At 55.6% G+C, this 20176-nt stretch overlaps 1 protein-coding gene across 4 annotated transcripts in view; it reads right to left on the reverse strand.

Moving 5' to 3' along the window:
• The window catches only part of IL16 (interleukin 16), a 71375-nt gene that overhangs the window by 13504 nt on the left and 37695 nt on the right, over positions 1–20176 (reverse strand). Inside the window, exons 4-11 of one of the 4 annotated variants that reach the window (XM_032836771.1) lie at positions 19933–20043; positions 16807–16921; positions 11346–11419; positions 10535–10751; positions 10010–10127; positions 7755–7887; positions 3665–3752; positions 1212–1690 (exon numbers count right to left, since the gene is read on the reverse strand). In XM_032836771.1, coding sequence (XP_032692662.1) covers positions 1212–1690; positions 3665–3752; positions 7755–7887; positions 10010–10127; positions 10535–10751; positions 11346–11419; positions 16807–16921; positions 19933–20043 — 1335 coding nt within the window. Of the gene's footprint in view, positions 1–1211; positions 1691–1950; positions 1992–2729; positions 2749–3664; positions 3753–7754; positions 7888–10009; positions 10128–10534; positions 10752–11345; positions 11420–16806; positions 16922–19932; positions 20044–20176 lie in introns of those variants that run through there. The other 3 variants (XM_032836772.1, XM_032836773.1, XM_032836775.1) reach the window with 3 other exon arrangements.

Consider the following 20176-nt stretch of genomic DNA (forward strand, 5'->3'; position numbering starts at 1 on the left):
CGGCCCTGCAGACCTCCTCCTTCTCGGAGTCTCCAGGAACGAAGCAAAAAGCCCGACTTCTAGGCCTGCGGGCTCCTCACTTGGCCTTCCAGACCCTCGGGAAAAGAGCAACATTTGCTTCAAGCCGGGAGCGGGGAAGAGACCCACCGTGACAAGAAGCAGCCACATCCGGCCTTGCTCTGCACAACCCGCTTCCCTCCCAGCACCTGCTTCCTCCTCCGCCGCCTCCCCTCCTGCTCACAGCCCCCACCCCCACCTGGCTCCCCACCCCACCGCTCTGCCTCCTCCCCTCCTGCATGGTCAACCCGGATGACAGGCGGTTAGGGGGATGTCCCGGGGTCCCCCTGCCACCTGCATGGCCACGGCTGCTGCAGGGGTCCGGGGTGGGAAAGGCGGCTGGGCTGCTGGCAGAGGGAGCTGGAGCTCAGCCGAGTCTTTATGACCAGGCCCCTTGCCCCCAGCAGGGTGGGGCCGAACCGGGGTGATGCCTGCGTGGCGTGAAGACTTCCGCACTGCGGCAGCCCGGCTGGCCTGGGGGCCTTCCTCTCGGGGGGCGGCCCGGGCAGCGGGGGCGGGGCGTGGAGGTCGTGCACAGACGTGCGGGAGGGACCGTCCCAGCCGCGAACCCATGTGCGCCTGAAACGAGGCTGGGCGTCAGCCTCGTGGGTCCACATACCGAGCAGGGAGCCACCGCACCGGCGAGCCCCGGGGACCAGGAAGGGAAACTGAGGTTCAGAGAACTCCGGTTCCCCGCAAACTCCACCCAGAAGGAAGTGGGAGTCGGCAAGAGGAGCTGGCAAAGCCCCAGGAGCCGGGGTCTCGCCATCACTCGGACCAACCCCCTCTCAAAGCGGGGAACGAGCTCAGCGCAGAAGCCCCCAGCCAGCGCCTCACCCAGGGCCTTCCGGGAGCTCTGCTGGGGCTCCATCGGCGCGAGCCTGACGAATGAGCCCCGTGAACGCAGCCGGAAACCCCAGCGTGTTCTAGAAGGGGCCCCGCAGCCCCTCAGCAGGCGCGGGGCTTGGGTTCTGGGCCACCCAGCTCGGACTCGGCAGTCAGCCCCCAGCTCGCGCTGAGGGAGCTGGAGACCCTCCCCCAGGGCGAAGGCCGCAGCCGTGGTCAGAAACAACCGTGCACACCACGAACACCAAAGCAACAGACCCTGGCTCTGGAGCTCAGGAGGACATTCGGCCCGCCAGGCCCTCTCTTACCTGGCCACACGGGGGCACGGTGTGCCCAGAAGGGCCGAGGGTGTCCTCTCTCTCTTCCAGACTCTTCTGTGGGTCACTGTCACTTTTGAAGTATTTTCTGGGTGGAGGCTTGGGCTTGGAGGTCGTGGGCTTTCTCACCAAAATCTCGAAGGACTTCTTCAGCTTCAGGGGCGGGTGGCTGTCCTGCGTCCCAGGGAGGGGTGGGCTCTCCTGGGGCGGCCTGGAAGGAGCCGCGGAAAGCGTCCCCAGCTCCTGCCCCTGGGACAGGCTGGGGCTGTGGGTGGGGACTTCCAGGTCAGAAGGCTGCTGCTCGCAGCCGCTAACGGGACTCCCCCCGGGGGACCCGGACATGTAGCTGCTGTCGCTGCTGGAGCGGATCATGACCTTCTGAGCCCTGCGATGCGGGGGTGCTGAGTTCTTCTCTCTCTCCTTCTCCAACGTCGGCCGCCCGTGCCAGCTACTCTCCAGCCTCTTGACACCTGCCGTGGGAGCACAGGGGACCCCCCACAGCTGAGCTTGGAGGGCACACAGACCCTTGGCCCCTGTGCTACCAATGGCCCTGGGTTGCCCACTGCACCCCGCCCCCAGACTGTCTGCTGCTCATCTGAGGTCCCTTTGGATCTGGAGCCTGGCAGGCGTGGGTCTATCCCAGGTCGAGCTGTACGACTTTCACTTGGGAACATCACGCGACCTTTCTGAGTCTCCATGCGATGGAGACAGAGGTGCATCCCCGACTTACTCGTCAAGGGAGGGCGTGCTGTCCCACCCGTGGGGAGCACTGGCAGCAGGAGCCTGCCGCTGTCAGCCTCTCTAGGGACTGCCCACAGGGAGCCGCTCACCCAGGAGGCTGCTCGTTTCCAGTGACTGACTGAGATGGGCTGTAAAGGAGGGCTGCTCCTGCCAGCCAGACATCGGACGTGATGCTTAGCTGCCCAACTCCCTCTGCCCAGCCCCTGCTCCCCTCTTCTCCACGGGCTCTGACCCCTGGGACTCCTCCAAGGTCACATCCTGCCAAACATTGTCTCAGAGTTGACTTCTGGGAGAACCCAGCCAGCAACACCCCATTTTCTCATCTGTTAAATGGGGATAATAACCCCAGGGCCTTGGGGGTTGTTTCAGGGCTCAGTATGAAAGAGAGAAAACACCTGTGAATGTGTGTAGAGCCTTGTCCCAAGAGGCTACCATTTCTTTTCTTTTTTTTTTAAGATTTTATTTATCTATTTGACAGAGAGAGAGAGAGAGAGATCACAAGCAGGCAGAGAGGCAGGCAGAGAGAGAGGGGGAAGCAGGCTCCCCGCTGAGGAGAGAGCCCAATGTGGAGCTCGATCCCAGGAACCCGGGATCATGACCTGAGCCGAAGGCAGAGGCTTAACCCACTGAGCCACCCAGGCGCCCCGAGGCTACCATTTCTTCCAGCTGAGAATGAATCGAGACCCAAAACCACAGTTTCTTAGCCAGAGCCTCCCTTTCACTTCCCTCCCATCCAGCCTTCCTTCCTGGCTCATCCCCCCAACACACCCATTCTCAGCACCAGGGACCATCCCCGCAACCTTCCTCTAGCGACAAACTGTTCCAAGTATTTCTTTCCTCGAGTCAGTGCTCCACGGAGTGGGAGCAGGCTGAAACCCAGCCTTTTGCTCAAATTCCAGCTCATTCTGGAAGGGCAGGAGAGCAAGGAGAGCCCCAAGGAAGAGAATAATAAACTTTAGGAGAAAATCACAATCAGCCAAGCTCACAGCTCGAATCCTCTTTCAAGAAAAAAATTTTCTTTTGCTTTATCCTGGCCATAAAATAGCGTACCCTCATTAGAAAAAATATTCAGCCACAAAAAGGAAGAAATGAAAGTGAAAATTCACCGGCAGTCCTACCAGCTGGAGGGAACCACTGTCAAAACATTGGTGAGTTTCTCAGCTATATTTTCCTGAGCATAAATGCATGTTGAGTGGGTAGAGATGGTAGAACAGAGTTGAAATAAGATTTTGTGAGCCTTCATTTCTTGGATCATTTGCAGACAGATGAGCCTCCTTGTCGATAGTTTGCATGTTGTTCTACCGCTTGCTCCATGGTTGAGCACTGAGCCGTTAGAGCCCAGCAGCCCAGGCACTGGATTCAGCTAACCCCGTCCTGTCCAGATGCTCTGTGCACCACACAGAGTGATTATGGGCAGCTTGGTGTCAGATAACAGGGGACACTGTGGATTCCAGAGGCTGGGAGCCTGCCTCCCCATTGAAAAAAAGTCAAATTTAGATGCTTCTGTCATCTGTGCTTCCCAAACAAAGCGAAAATGTGAGTCCGGCTTAGTTGGTGGGCAGCTAGCCTTCAGCCTTTGTCCACGCGTCGTGCTTGTCTGTGGTTACTGTTACGTCCTTGAGGTAGAAGGTGAGTGAATGGCTAAGCCCTAAGCTATCTAAGAAGGCCAAGATGTTCAAGCCAGAGCTCGCTGTCTCCCTTACCTTCCAGACTCCACTGATGCCTCTCCTTTCCAAACTTGACGTTCTCCACAGCCTGGGCCACAGCTTCCTTGAGTTGCAGTTCAGACACCTGGAAATATGAGTCACCTGCTCAAGTAAAACAGCAGAAATGTGCACATCGGGCTTTGTCATTCTTGTCATCATTGTCGTTGTCAACATCGTGACCGTCGTCTTCATCATCACCATCGTCGTCATCATCATCATGGTCATCATCATCATCCCGATCATTGTATGATCTTCATCACCATCATCATCACCATCAGGACCATCACCATCATTGTCATCATCACCATCACCATCGTCATCGTCATGATCACCATCATCACCATCACCATCAGCACCATCACCATCATTGTCATCATCACCATCACCATCATCATCATCACCATCACCATTGTCATCATCACCATCACCATTGTCATCATTATCACCATCCTCATCATCCCCATCATCATCACTGTCAGCACCATCACCATCATTGTCATCATCACCATCACCATCGTCATCATCACCATCACCATTGTCATCATTATCACCATCATCACCATCACCATCATCGTCACCATCATCATTGTCATCATCATCCCCATCATCATCATCATCTTTACCACCCCCGGCATCACTATCACCGTCCTCATCATCCCCATCATCATCACCGTCATCACCATCACCATCATCGTCATCATTACCAACATCATTTTACTGTCACAGGTCACTAATCACCTTAGAGTAATAGTTGAGAGTCTGACTTTTGGAGCCAAACACACTTATATTCAAGTCCTAGTTCCTCCAGTTTCTAGTCATAAACTCTTAGAAAGTCACTTAGCCTCCCAAGCCTCAAGTTCTTCTTCTGTAAGGTAGTAATATAACCTATTTCCCATTGTGGTCAGAGGGTTTTAAAAAAAATAAACCATTCGACACCAAAAGTACAGGCAACAACAATAAAAATAGGTAAATCTGACTATGTCAAACTTAAGATCTGTGTGTTAAAGACACAATCAACCAAGTGAAAGGCAACTCATGGAATGGGAGAAAATATTCATATATCTTATAAGGGATTATGATCCAGAATATATAAAGAACCCCTACAATTCAACAACAACAACAACAAAATCAAACAGCCCAATTTAAAAAGGAGCACAGGACTTGAATAGACTTTTCTCCAAAGAAGACATAGAAATGGCTGGTGAGTACATGAAAAGGTGTTCAACATCACTCATCATTGGGGAAATGCAAATCAAAACCACAATGAGGTACCACCTCACACCCATAACATGAGTGCTATCAAAAAACAGGAAACAACATGTGTTGATAAGGATGTGAGTGCCACTGCTGTGGAAAACATTGTGGCAGTTCCCCAAAAAATTAAAAATAGAATTATCCCATGGTCTAGCAATTTCTCTTCTGGACACATACCCAAAGACGATGGAAAGCAAGGACTCAAATAACAGCATTAATCACAATAGCTAAAAGGCGAAGCAGCCCGAGCATCTGTTGATAGATGAGCAGATAAACTACGGTGCACACAATGGAATATCGAGTGGCCTTCACGAGGAAGGAAAGGCTGACAGCTGCTACCACGTGGATGAAATTTGGAGACATTTACTAAGTGAAATAATTCAGTCACAAAAGGACAAGTCCTGTATGATTCCACTTCTATGAAGTACACGAGGTCGTCAGAACCACAGAGACAGAAAGAAGAATGCTGGTTTCCAGGGGCTGGAGGGAGGGAGGACGGCAAGCTGTTTAGTGAACCAGAGTTTCAGCTTTACGAGGTGAAAAAGAGATATAGAGATGGATGGCAGCGCTGGTGCCCAAGGAGGAGAAGGTCCTTCCTGCCACCAAACCATACGCTTAAAATGGTGAAGATGGTGAATTTATGTTGGATGTGTTTTACCACGATAAAAAAATAATAACAATAAATCATTCAACGTGCTGGACACAATGCCCAGGAAACAGTCGATTCTCAATGCAGGGAGTTAGAACCAGCAGCAGTCCTGCCAGGTCCAGACCGCTCCCCCATTCCAGAATTGAGGAACGAGAGGTGCTGGGATGTCCCAGGTGTCACTGAGAGTGAGGAGCCGAGCTGGACAGGGCCAGGTGAGTGCACTGGACTTGCCTGCCTGCACTGCCTTTGCCCCGCCCCCTGGCTGTCCTTTCAAGACCTGGCTCAGTTTTCTGGGCCACTGGAACCCTGAACCCTCGCCCCCATAGCCCTCACCCCTCGTGGCCTCTCTGTGTGCGTGTCCCACCCCTCTGGCTAGAACCAAGAGCCACGAGGCCAGGGTCCCCATCCGTGGCCATCCCCAGCCACGAGGCCAGGGTCCCACACCCGAGTCCTAGGCCACTGCCCTCTCCCCGTGGTGCCCCAACGCAGCAAGACACACTGAGCTGCTCTCTTTCCTTCTGCCTCCAGAGGTTTAGACGAATCCCTTGCTGGCCTTCCTAGGAAGTCTGCTTTTCCTCGACTGCTCACCACGCAGCGCTCCCTAGAGGGACGGACATGGGTCTGAACCCCACAACCCAAGGTGCGTCTGGATGTGGTCTGTGATCCTGTCTCTGCCCTGTTTCCACTGGGAGTTTGGAGTCTGCTCGTCCAGAGAGAGGCTTTAAAGCCGAGGTCCTCACATGGTAGCTCCACCAGGAGCCAAGTCCCTCGGTTACCACCTCTGTGGCTTGGAAGGGAGAATTACACTGACTTCAGAGGGTGTTTCAACAACTAAATGCACCTGTGCATGTCATGTCTCTCGGCAAATACGCCCGGCACCTACAATGATTCCGTGAATAGAGATGGGGAACCCACCAGGCTCCCGGGGAACCTCACCGGTGCCCACGGCCTCCGCTCCCGAGGCTCACTCCAAACTTGACCCCACGCATCAGCCATTGGATCTAACCATCTCCTGGGCACCCCACGGTACCTCAATCTCTTTATGCCCCACATGAGACCATTTCCTCCCTCCCAAGCCCCCTTCCTCCTTCTTTTCCTCTCCTTACTGTGGGCGCTGTTGTCATAGCTCAGTCTTCCGACCTGAAAACACCCCAGTCATTGGAGACCCCCCTGCCCTAGGCATCAGCTAACAGCTCTAACAGTTCCCCCCGAGTTGTCCCCGCGCCCCCTTCTCCTCCATCCTCTTCTCACATCTGCTGTGTAGTCAGGCTCTCGCCATCTGTTTCCTTCCTCTTCCAGACTCCAGGCTGCACCCACCCCACCCTGTCCTCCACCCTGTCCCCTACCCCGTCCCCAACCCCATCCCCCACCCCATCCTCCACGGCACCATCAGTGGTTAAAAAAACAAAATGTGAACATATTCCATCCACCGCCCCCGTCCTCCCGCAGCTCCTCACCCCTGCAGAACACAGTGTGAACTGAGCACCCCGAGGGAAGCCCACCACCGTGTTGCTCCAGGGCAGTGCCGACCTGGATCCTGGGCCTCTCCACTCAGTACCCACATCCCAGCCGCACGAGAACGTGCCACTCCCCTGTGACAGGTCCCTTCATGACTCTGCCAAGGAACTTTGTGTCCCCCCTTCCAGGAATGACCCCCTTCAAACTCCTCGCCTGGAGCCAGCGAGCTCCTGGTACTTCTTGCTCTACCGGCCTTCCTTTCTGTCTCCCTCCGTTCCCAGCATACTCAGCCCTTTGTGCTGCAATCGTCCCTGCGCCAGTGTCTCTAGCAAGACCCTGAGCTTCCGGAGGGCAGGACTGTGCTCTAGGACGTGTCCAGCTTTGTCTGCTCTGGGCTGGACTGTCACGCAGCAGGTCCCTGTGAGACGTGCAGGTGAACTGATTGACTCCTGACCTCTCTAGGAGGGATGCCGTGTCTATAGTCTCTTGCCCATGAGCTTGTAACCCAGGCACAAGCATTCCCTTAAGCTCACGCCGGTTGCCCCTGCTGTCTAGGACTTTGCCAGTGGAGCCCTGCTGCAGACACGTGTTATCACACTTGGATCAGGTTCTTGGAAATTCAAGTCCAAACCCAACCAGCATCACCTGCTTTCGTCTATGTCTTGTTCGAAGCTGAATCCTGGAAGAGGGAGCCTGGGTGGGGAAGATGTCCCAGCGGCATGTTACCTGCGGGTCTGGGTGTCGGCTGACGATGATGGGGACCGGCCCGGGACTGCAGCGACTCAGGATCGCGTAGACCTCGTTGAGTGTCATGCAGTGCACGGGGGAGTCATTGATTTCCACGATCTCGTCACCACACCTGTGAAAGCACACACGGGAAGCGGTCAGCAAGCCAACCACGGTGGCATTCAGACGCTCCCTTCCCAGGAGCCCCATTCTGAGGTGGCCTGTTCGATGAGACCTAAAAATTCCACCAACAGGAAGAGCTCCTTCGCCACCCGACTGACCCTCAGAGCAGGACAGACCAGAGCCGTTCACAGCTCGGCCCCTCACTGCACGGCCACGGTGGGGGATATGTGTCATACCCTGGGTGGGACACCATGAGCAAAAGTTTGTCCGTAACCTTCCTCCTCCTTTTCCCCCATTAAACTCTGCCTGATTCAGACTGAGGCCGTAGGTGAACCAGCTTAAGTGACTAACCCAGGAACCGTGATTTAACCAATCACAGCCGCTCTTTGGGCCTCAGTGTTCCCATCTGTAGAATGGTTAGGGGCAAAGAGGGACACTTCGTGCGCTAAAGGCTAAAGAAGAAATGACTGTCTGCAGAGCAGCTGAAGTCCTTGCAAGAAAAAGTAAGGAGAAGGGGCATGGAGCACATTCTGGCCCTAAGATGGGAAGTGAGTCATGGAAAATTCACATTTGTTCTGCTACATAACCAGGAAAAAAAAAGAAGAAAGAAAGAAAGAAAGAAAGAAAGAAAGAAAGAAAGAAAGAAAGAAAGAAAGAAAGGAAGAAAGAAAGAAAGAAAAGTGAGGTAGAAAAGAGAGATTTATCCATACACAGAGAATGGTGTAGTCCAACCCCCTTTGCCTCACAGATGGGGAAACTGAGGCACAGGGTGAAATTGTCTCCTCGGTAAGACCGAGCTTAGAACTAAAAAAAGCTTTCTCTGGAAAAGGCCAAATAATAACTATTTTAGGCTTCGCAGGCCACACTGTCTCTGAGACAATCACCCAGCTCTGATGTTGCATGAAAACAGCAGCCACAGACAAATGAGTGTGACTGTGTTTAATAAAACTTTATTCAAAAAAAAAATAATAAAACCAAGCAGGTGGTGGGCCCCGGTTCGCTGACCACTGGCAGGGCTGATTGAAAATGCAGGTGTCCTGGGACGGATGTCACTGCCCCCCACACTGTGGTCGGCTGCCTCCTGCTACAGTGTTGCTGAGTATGTCCCCCTTGACCTCCGCTAAGAAAGTACCCATTTTCACCGACATAAATGAAGAGCACAGACATATAGCACCAGATGCCAAGGAGAGCAGAGGCTTCTGGAACAATCCCTGCCCAGCGGCAAGTCTAGGAGGAAAGACTCTTGTCTGAAGGGATTAGGGCGAAGGCAGTTGCTGTGACTCTCATTATGTCTCAAGTGACAGCACAGCAGCTCAGCCAATCAGCCGTCACCGCCCTACACATGATGGCAAGCCCGCCTCTAAGTCAAGCACCATCAAGACACAGCCCGAGCCTGGCTGGCCCTTTTGCCTCCACAGCAATCGTAGGAAAGAAAATCTTGGAAAATATGGCAAAGCCTTCCTGTTGTAGCAAACCTCAAACCCGGGGGGAAGACAGAGGAGAGAAGACACCTGAGCCACAAATATCGTAACCAGTTAGACTGGGATGAATGTCACCGAACCCAATCACTTACAGAAAGGAAATGTAGATTCAGGGCTCCTTTCACAAGTACTTTGCCCTGAGATATGTCTGCGGTGCCTGCAAAGATTTTGTTTCTCCCATCCAGAAACTGATTGACTTGATAAGCCTCCTTATGCACACAGGGTCCACAGGCAGACCGCACCGGAGTCCCTACGATGTCACTGTAAATTCTGGGTCAGCTCCATCGGAACTAAAGTGTGGTCAGTTCATGTTTTCCGTTTCCGACTGGAGTTCCCCGAGGTGATGCCTCTTGAACTGCCACGTGCCCACAGATCCCTGAGGATCTGGCTAAGTTGTGGATTCCATCGTAGGAGGTCTAGAGAGGAGCCCGAGAGTCTGCATTTCTACCGAACCCCCAAGTGATTTCAATGCCGGCGGTCCAGGGGCCACAGTCTGAAGACGGAGGCTTCAAGCCACGCTGGGTTCATTCTAAATACCCCATCTCCAAACGAACCTCCTGGCCTTCTAAGGAATTCCTTCCCTCTGCTGTAAATCAGGGTGTTTTGTTTTGTTTTGTTTTTTCCTTTCTGAAAACAGAAATAAGGACCTACCGGAGCCGTCCATCCAAATGTGCCACCGATCCCGGAGAGAGCGTGTGGACGAAGATGCCGGAGATGCACTGGAAGTAGGGCACGCTGCACAGGCCGATCCCCAGACCAACGCCGGCCTCTGCCAGGGAGAGCCGAGACAGCACGGGGGCTCGTGACCGAGCTCCAGAGGACCTCGGTTCTCCTGCCACGGGTTGGAGCGCAGGTGTCCACGGGGAAGTGCCTGCCCCGGACTTTGCAGTGTCTGAGCTGCTGTCGCGACCCCAGCCCTGCTCTCGGTGCGCCCGGGGCTTGCCTTGCTCCGTCCTATTTTCCCCGCGGGCACAGAACCCCTGGATGGAAGGTGTCTGGTGTGTCCTGGGCTTCAGCTGACACACAGAGCAGTGGCGGCGATCTGCTCGCCGACCTCACCCCGCCCTGTCCTCGGACTGACTCCAGAGGAGGGAAGCGCCGGGGACCCCTGGGTGGCAGGAGACCCAGGCAGGAAGGTGAAGGAAGAGAGGGGAGGAAGAGGCACTGCCCCCCTACCTTTCTGCAGAGAGACCTCCACCATGACCCTGTAGTTGGCCTTGGCCGTGCTGGCAGGGGCGGCCGGGCTTTCCAAGCCGAAGGAGCTGCCGTCCTTGCTGGCGCAGGTGCTGGAGCTCAGGGAGCGGCACAGCGGCGGGGACAGGTGGCTGCTCAGCGAGTGGGGGGCCGTCAGGCGTGTTCTCACCGTGAGGGTCAGGAGCCCCTTTTTGGCTTGCTGAAAGGAAGAGAGAGTGTCTGCAGCGTTCAGCAGCTGCGTATGTGATTGTGTGTGCCCGCACGTGTGCACGGGCCTGTCGCCGTGTGTGCCCACGTGTGTGCACGCGTGTGCAGGTGTGTGTATGTGAGCACATGCGTGCGTGCCCGTGTCTGCATATTTGCTACAATCTACATCCATCTGCGCGTAGCCAAACAGCTATGACACATCACGCGTGTAACCCGCACGCGTGCGTACACAGATGAGCTAAACGGACTGAGTCTTGAACTGAGCTCATTACACGGGGACTTAAAATCACCTGGTGGCCTTAAAGACTACGAGCAGATCTGTACATACGTCACCATAAGCACAGTGAGTGTTTTGAAACCGTCTGCTAATCTTAAATAGCGGAAACCTCCTGACCGCAACACGGATCACACTTGTATTTTCCGAGCAGGGTCCTTTTTTAACACTGGGCCCAGACCAGCCTCAGCGGGACGCCCCACGTCAAGGATCCCACAGTTCGAATTTGCAGGTTTGAGCAGAGGACGGTCGTGCTTGGTTCCTATGCCCGAAGCCCTGGAGTCCGGCCGCGGACGGATAGCAAGCGGTCACCTTGAACTTCTGCAAAGCATCCTGATGTGTGAGCCCAGCCATCGATTCGCCATTGAGTTCCAGAATTTCATCCCCTGTCAGGAGAAGGAGAGATCACAGCAGAGAGGAGTGTGACCCAGTGAGAGGACATCCATGCACACAGTCTGGGAGGACGGCTTCCCGGCCCGGGGTTCTCCCCCTGGGGGGCAGGTGGGCAGCAGTGACCGGCCTTCCAAGGTCCCTCCCCTCTTCTGAGAGCAGATCGAGGGTCCCCGGCCGACCCACAAGGCCTGACCTGACCTCTCCTGCCCACTGGGGTTCAGCCCCTGCCCTCCTGCCTCCCCGACCCTCAGGCCACACGCTCCCACAGCTCATTCCCTGATGCCTTTCCCATAGCGGGGTCTGCGCTCCAAGCCTCCTGCCCCCGTTTTCTCACCACAGCGCTTGGCTCCCACCTCCTGCGCCCGCCTCTCTCAGGGCCCTGCCGCCTTTATCTCCCGCGTCCTCCGCTAACTATCACGGACCGGGCCACGGGCGCGGACCCTCCACTCCGGCTTTCTGCTGCCGGCCGCCCCCCCAGTTATGCCCTTCCCTCTGGTTGTTTGAAAGACGCTCTTGCCATGGTCTGGGACGGTCTGAAGCTCCGCCATGAGTCCCAGCGTGCTGCCCCGCACGAAGTCGTGCACCTTAAAATGACTCTGGGAAGTGCTTAGCCACTGTGTCAACACAGCTCGCCTCACCTCTTCCTCACTGACCTTCCTGTCTAGAACTTGTCCTCCCTTTGGTCCCGCTCACCCTCCATGTCTCCCAGACGCTTGCCCCGTCCCCCACAGCTCCGGGCAGCCCACCGGGTCATGCCCAGCTCCCCAGTTCTCCTTCCAGCCACGTGTCATCTGGGTTTGAGCCAGTCACGGACTTTCCTGTTTCCATGACTTGCCTTTTGTTCCCTACAAGTTATTTCTCCCCCCACCGTGTTCTTTTCTGTCTTGGGCGTTCACGTTCCCTCTTGTACCTTCTCAACGATGTCTTTAGACACAGCAATTCTAAAACTACGAAGATACTAATGCAAAGGGATACACGAACCTCTATGTCCAGTCACATGGTTATCTACAAGAGCCAGATTCTGGAGGTGGCCCGAGCGTCCACGGACTGACGAACAGGTAAAGATGACGTGGCGTACACACACCCAATGGACTATTACTCAGCCAGAAACAGAATGAAATCCTGCCTTTTGCAACAACACGCATGAAACTAGACAGTATTCTGCTAAGTGAAATAAGTACGTCCGAGAGAGACAAACACCATATGACTCCACTTGTGTGGGACGTTTAGGAAACAAAGCAAACAAAGAGAAAAAGAGACGAACCAAGAGACAGACTCGGAACCCTCGGGGACACAGTGTTGGACCCCAGCGGGGAAGTGGCTGGGGGATGGGGGACGAGGTGATGGGGATGAAGGAGTGACGGACACCGGTGATGTCAGGAGGTGCTGAATTTCTCTATTGCACACCTGAAGCGATTGCAAAGCTCTACATTAACAGACTGGAATTAAAATTTAAAAACTTAATTAAAAATGCATAGTTAAAAGTGGTAGTTCTATAGTGTCTTAGATGGTTCCATGATCTTGGGTTTTTGAGGGCTTATCTTCCTGTTAGTTATTTCCACCGACACTCATTAATCAGCAATGGTTCCCACCTCCTGCGGGGTCTCTGTGTCAAACTCATTTTTCTGTGGCCCATTTTTCTCCGGGATTCCCCTACACCCCCCGCTGCTGGGTGGGAGCCTTTCCTTGATCTACGGGGGCAGCCCGAGGCTTTCCCTCCTCCAGGACTAGCACTGAGGTTAGGTTCTCAGCTTGGGGTGTCCTGCACCCAGTAGGGATGCAAATGTGGGTCTTCCTTTGCATGTGAGGAGAAGTCTTTCCTCGCGCCCAAGAGCCACGGGCAAAGTGAAGCTTCCTCTCTGCTTCTCTGGGTCCCGATGGCCTCTCACAGGGGAACTCTTTGGTATCAAGGCTTCAAGCAAGTTCTCTGAGGTTCCCGGGGACCAAATCTGCGTCTCCTGTGCTGTGTGGGCAGGTAAATCCTGGTCCTGTGGGCTTCAGCTCCACAGGCCACTGTATCATCAACTCCTACATCTGCCGTACTTCAATTCAAAGTTTAAATGAGGTACTTTATCCAACACATCCTTGTGTCAGAAATAAAGGGCAGAAGTGGGCGAGGCAGAGGATTCAAATCAGCGTCATCAGAGAAGCTGCCAGAATGTGAACAAAAATGGAAGAACCCATCCTTGTACTTCAGAGAGTCCAAGCGGAGCAGAAACGGACAAATTTAAAAAAATAATCAAAATATAACTAATGTGTCCGAAGGAAGAAGAGACAAAGAACGTATTTCAGAAACGACCATTCTTTTTTTCCGCCATGGACAAGAGGCTGTTGGATTGATGACAAAGAGGTGAGCCTGATCGACGCTCTGGGTGTACCAGCCGCTAACGCCTTCCTCTACTTACATCTTCATGTCGAAGGACAGTTGACACACTAGTTTTAGGTCTGCAGCATGACGACTCAACAACTATGGATGTGACGAAATGCTCACCGAGGAAAGTGTGGTCGCCATCCGTGCCACCCAGAGTCATCCCGACATCGTTGACCGCGTTCCCGATGCTGCATTTTTCACCCCCGTGACTTCTTTATTTCATCACCAGAACTTCTTCCCTCTTGACCTAGTGTACCCCATCACTTACTTCGCTCCCCCTCCTCCCCGGGCAGCCCCAGCTTGTCCTCTGCGCTCACGTCCGTTTCTCTTTCTGTTGTAGGTGTTCGTGGGTTTGCCCACTGGTGTGTAGTTTGGGTTCTGCCTACGAGTGAAATCCTACGGTGTTTGTCTTTCTCTGTCTGACTTATTTCACTTATAATAATGCCCTCCAGTTCCATCCATGTCGTCACAGCTGGCACGATCGCATTCTTATTGTATGACTGAGCAATAGTCCATTATGCGCGTGCACACACACACACGCCATAGTTTGACCCATTCGTTCATCCATGGACACCTGGGCTGCTTCCCTATCTTGGCTGTTATAAACAACACGGCAGTGGACATGGGGCCGCCTTTCTTCACTTCTTGAGAAACGGCCACTCTATGACCAATCTTCATAACAGAATGGACTGAACTTCTGTCAGCCCTAACAGAACTACATAGCCCAACTCTGGGCTCTTTGGAGAGTCCCAGCGCTTCTGTGGCCGTATCTGGTGGGAAGTGATTAAACTCTGTCTTGCCAAATCATCTTACACAATCGTTTGTGTAATGAGAGTTATGCAAATAAAACATCGTGAGCCTTGATCTGTGCACCAAAGTTTTGTTGCAGTTGGATGTACCTCATGGGCTCAAGGGTAGGTTCTGAAACTTGACTTTGAAAGAGATACAACAGGGGATCTGGTCAGTCATTTGGGGCTAGAATCAGGGGCTGTGGGAAGACTCGGTGTCTTTCCCACTGAATGTTTAGGGTCGGTATTCACGAAGTGAGACAAATACTCAAGGGGGGATTGAGAAGCTTGCCTCAAACCGCTTGCATTCTGGAAAGAAAACAGAGCACGGTACCCTTTTTCTTGCCGCTCAACTCCTCCTCCGCCTTCATTTAAACCCGGGAGAGCACAAAAGTTTATAAAACACCGAAAGATTCTGATTCCGCTTTCCTCCCTTCGTCTCACAGATTCTCGTCTTTACTTTAGGTGATTCCCCTAGAGCCGTGCCTCTGCCCTCCTCTTCCCCTCCCTTCCCCACCTCCTTCACCTGCCCTATAACTCGAGTATTTCCAGGTGGGCAGACACCCCAGATCTACACTGGACCCTGCTCCCTCCCAGGGCTGGACCTGGCTCCGCCACCTGCAGCACAGCCCCACCGAGTGGTGCCTGCGTGGCTGCCCCGCACGCCCCCCCGCCCCCCCGCCACCCCCCCACCACCACCACCACACGCCAGGGTGCAAACCCCGGCATCCTCCTTGGCCGTCCTTGGCCTCCTCCTCTATCACCTGGTCCTGCTCCAGGTAAGTCTCCTAAAACCCGAGCATTCTCTCTGACCTCCCTTCACACCCACCTCGGGGAGGCTGTCTCCTCTGCTCCTTCCTCCTCCCCAAGAGAAGCCTTGAGAGCCGAGCTGGAGCCCCGCTCTTTCAACGTCCTCTCTGCGGGCTTGCCCCCCTCTGCTCTCTGGCCAGCCGGCTGCATCCCACACACCCTGCTTCCCGAGTCCCCTAAGAACCCTGGGCACAGCCGGTCCCTCCCAAATTATAACAACCTTCAAAGACTCCCCCTTGCTCCCTCAATAAAGTCTGAATGCGTTATCTTGCATAATCCTGCTATCAACAAATTTGTCCTATGAAGGGCCAGAGAGCAAACATGGTGGGCTTTGCTGGCCACGGGCCCTCCGTCTCAGCGACACAAGACTGTGGTCACAAGCCCAGGCTTTAGACCACAGGTGAGCGAGACAGCCGTGCCCACGGCTGTAGCCTCCTACAGCTTTTCTGGGGATCCTGAAATTTGAATATCATGCAGTTTTCACTTGCCACAAAAGAATTGTAAATTCCTTTGACTTTTTTCCCAGCCATTTAGAAGCAGGAAAACTATTCTTCAGTTGGGAACAGTATGAAGACAGGAGGCTGAACAAGTGAGGTTCTTAAAGTGGGTCAGGCTCCCAGCACAGCCTAGAGACTGGCCTGGCGGAGAAGGGTGGGGACAGCTGTGACATCGCTTCTCCCAAGCATCCCGTGTGTAACCCAGTGTCTGGCCAGCAGGGGCTGCCCTCGGCTCAGGGGGTGCCTGCCCCCTTGAATTTTTGCTCCTGGTTGAAATTTGTGGGTGTCCTCAGGCCAAGACTGTTGTCCAATGTTCCAAAACTTACTTTGGGGAGGTGTTGGGGTGGGGAGAAAACCTGGGCCCTCCAGGACAAGAAGACGGGAAGGGCCCTCAGGAGGTAGCTCTGCTCCCCAGGCCCCTTACCCTCAGGGTGCAGGGGTTTCTCCCGGCCCCAAGAGCCGGTGGACTGTGAGCTCCGAAGAAGAGAGATCATATGCAGTCATGACCTCTACTCCTAGAGCCGGGAGCACCATCGGCTCTCAGAGAGTGTTTCTCAGACACATCAGAAGCACAAGGCCTGGTTTCCCTGTGGTTGTGGTCAGGGAGGGCAGGACGGAAGGAAGGGGGTGGCAGGGGCACCAGCAACAGAGAGGGGCCTTTGGAAAGGAAGGGAAGGGAACCAGACAGCTCGGGTCTCTGTTCCAGGCTGGCTGCAGGACCCGGACTGAGGGCAAACACACCCAGCAAAGTGCCTGTCGCCACGGCATGGGCGGGGCCAGGGGCTGTGGACCCCAGGACGCATGCAAGCCGGATTCTGAAGGCTGCAGAGGCATTTTGCTTTCCACTCTCTCCTATGGCCTCGCGAGTCTGTCTGAATCCTCAAACCTCAGCCAGTGAGACACAGGAGATCTACCTTCCTGCAGCCTTCCGTCGGCCGCCGCTGCTCCCCCCGGAAAGATGGTTTTGACATAAATTCCAATGGGGCCATAAATGCTATCCTTTCCCCCAACGATGCTGAAGCCCAGGCCCTGGGGAGAGAAGAGGAGAGTGCGCGTCAGGAGTGGGGTCCGCGCTATTCCCTGGGCTGATGTTCCCTGAGGGCCTGCCCCAACCCTGAGCCAAGGCACCCGGGAGGAGACAGGTGCCCTTGGCCTCACAGACCCCCGGACTTGGGGAAAACCAGGACTTCCGGGCCACACCGGGCTCTCCTGCGGGTCTGATGTCCTGACCCAGAACCAGGGATATGGCCCGAGACCCCCACACGACGCCGAGCCCTGGCTCGGCCACTCTTTCCGGCAAGTCTGTCTCCGAGCCCCGGGTCAGCCCCATGGGAAATGATGCTCGTGACCTAACTACAGGCCTGGGCTTGGACATTCAGGAGATGCCAAGCAACAAAAGCCTGTGGGAGCAATTACAGCAGCTTGCACCGGAGGAAGCCCCCGTTCTCCCGCCAAGAGCTGGTCACTTCCCTTCTGTTTTTGCATCCCAGCCTCCCTTCCCAAGGACATCACTGCGACCTTGAGCCCCCTCTACTGGGTCATGAGCTGACAAACGCCCCAGGAGCTCACAGCACTGGCCGGCGGCTCTGGTGGGAGCTCAGGGGGCTCAGGAGACAGCCCCAAAAGCAGGAGCAGCCGGGAGGCTGCAGAGACAAGGCCAGAGGCGGAGGAGCAAGGGAAAGGTGTGAGTGCCGTGTGCATGTCAGAGCGAGGAGGGAGCCCCCAGCTCCCCCTGCAGACCCGCCCGTGAGCCGGAGAACCACACGGCAGACCCAGAGAGCAGCCAAGGAAATTCACAGATTCTGGCTCGGTTTGTGGAGGACCGAGGAGCTCCCCGCTTCCCAGGAGGGCTTGGCTGCGGTCTCGATGGGCTCCCTTTTAGACTCTCAGCTTCCTGAAGGCAGGGAGCGCCTCAGACTGGTCGCTGCCCGGCCTCTGGCAGGTGCTCAGGTAACGTGCATGATGGAGTGAAGCCACGAGTCAGGTGACAGCTGGGTCTTTGGGTCCAGGTTGCAGGGGCAGTGGGCAGTGGCTCACAGTGTGGCTCCTGGACGGACCCCACGGGGACAGCCACTGTGGTGACAGCTTCGCGGCTCCGGGCCGGTGTCCCTTTGGCCAGCAGCTGCTCAGAGCTGAGCCTGTGTGTCACTGGGTACCAGAGTGATGGCAGGCCCAGCGCCCATTCAGATGTCGTAGGGAACCAGGCAGTGACTGTGTTCCAGGGTAGGAGAGACAAGTGGTATCCAAGGGTGGCACGGGGCCAGGAAAAATGAGAGGGAGGTGTGGCTTCGGGGCTCCTCCGTGGGCCCCAGCTTCATCCTGAAATAATTGTCTCGGAGTCCGAGTCGGCCCGCCCTGGGGAGGAGGTAGCACGGCACCTCAGGGGCAACGACCCCCAGGAGTTGGGGAGTCTGGGGTCGTTTTAGTGCGGCTGCTGACTAACCCAGAGACCCTGAGCAAGTCTTGTGCCCTCAGACCCTCAGTGTCCTCAACTGGAAAGGGAGGGGACCCCGGGGCTGTGGCCGCCGTCGGAGGAGGCATCCCTGCCCAGCCCGAGCACAGTGCCTGGCCTTCCTTCTGAAGCTGCTGTGGCCCTCTTTGATGGTGACCCTACCTCGGCCCTTACGGAGCCTTCGAGCTCCGCTTCCTGCTCCCGCACTCAGCTCTCCCCGCGCCTACTTGCCGTCTTCACCACGGGCCTTCCTTCCGGCACCGGTCGTGCGAGACGGGCGGTGGAAGTCCTGCTTGCGTCGGACTCGCAACCCTGCTATGCACCCAGGCTTCCTACACCCAACAGCTCACCTCGCCCCGGCCCCGGCCCCCGCAGGCCGGCTCTGTTGGCCCCGTGACCCAGGATGTGCGATCACGTGGGATCTAGCGAACATTCAGACACGAGATCAGTTAAAGCACCGTCGACCCTCTCTGCATGAGCTTTGGTGCCCTTTGCTTTCTTCTGAGCACTGCAAACGACTTAAAAGCCACCGATTTTTAAAAATACCGCTGCCTCAGTCCGGGGGGAGGGGAGGAAGCATTGGGATCTACGACTCAGAAAGCTGGACTGTTAGGAGCGAGGTCAGCGAGGAGAGGGCTTCTCCTTGCGCCGAGAGGAGCCGTGGTGTCGGCATTTGGTGCTTCTGTCTTCTCATTCGTGTCTCTGCTGAGCTCCGTGGAGAAGGAGGGAATGGGGAGGAGGGAGAGAAGATCCGGGAGCAGGGGGCCCCTTCTGACGGACCAGAGAGGAAGCGGCCAGCAAGGACCTCTCCTGTCACACCACACGCGACGTTGCAGCAGGTAGATCAAACGAACAAACAAAAACCCAAAACACACTGTTTCGTTATTTAAGCATCTCGGCTCCTTGGGCTCCTCCGTGAACTTGGCAGCCACTGCCCATGTCTACTCCAGAATGTTCTGGAGGGAACACGAAGAAACATTTGGGGTGTTCCCACCACCGCTGCCTTGTCCCTCCTTTCGGGATTCCGCAGTCGTGGGCAGAACTCAGGGTGGGTGTGTCAGCTGGGTCGAGACACGTGGACCGAACGTCTTCCCCAAACGTCGTGTGTCAGCTGGAGCCTTCAGGAGGGGCCAGGTCATGGGGTGGGGGGGCTCACGAATGGATGAGTGCCCTTAGGGAGGAGACCCCAGAGCGCTCTGTCACCCTTGCCACGTGCCCTGTGCCCACACAGCGAGACGGTCCTGTCCACCCACCGGGAAAGCCGTCCTCAACAGACACCTTAGCCGTAGACGCCCAGCCTCCCCAGCGGTGACACTGTGCTGGCTAAGCCGCCTCCAGCAGCTTGAATGGACACAGACACAACTGAAAGGATTTGAATGTAATCATCAGGGGGAATTCACTTCTAGAAAACACCATGCCAAGAGCAAGCTGGCCGACAGTCGCCCTGTGGTGACCTGCGCGGGGACATCGCGACGCTCACACTAGCAGCCAGAACCACCAGCCCTGGCTCCTTCCTTCCCTGAACAGGACAGCTCCTTGGGAGCATGTCTCCGTCCAGCGGCTTCTGTTGGCAAAGACCCTTGCTTACCTTGGCCTGGCCCTTCATCAGCACGATGTTGGAGATGACAGAAGCCTGCAGGCCTCCCGTGGGCTGCGCGAGCTGAGCTGTGCTGAGCGACCGTGTGGGTCTCGAGGTGCCCTGCAGGAGGGAAGCGGCGTGGGGCGGGTGAGCCGATGGGACAGCAGCACACACCTCACAGGCCAGGGGGGGCCAGAGCCCCTCTCTCGGGGGGCCCACGGCATGGCCCCCCCGTGTTGTCAATGAGGCACAG

This window comes from Lontra canadensis, unplaced genomic scaffold (genome assembly GCF_010015895.1).
Source record: "Lontra canadensis isolate GAN:19392208 unplaced genomic scaffold, GSC_riverotter_1.0 scaffold94, whole genome shotgun sequence".
In the NCBI taxonomy this organism is placed as follows: Eukaryota; Metazoa; Chordata; class Mammalia; order Carnivora; family Mustelidae; genus Lontra; species Lontra canadensis.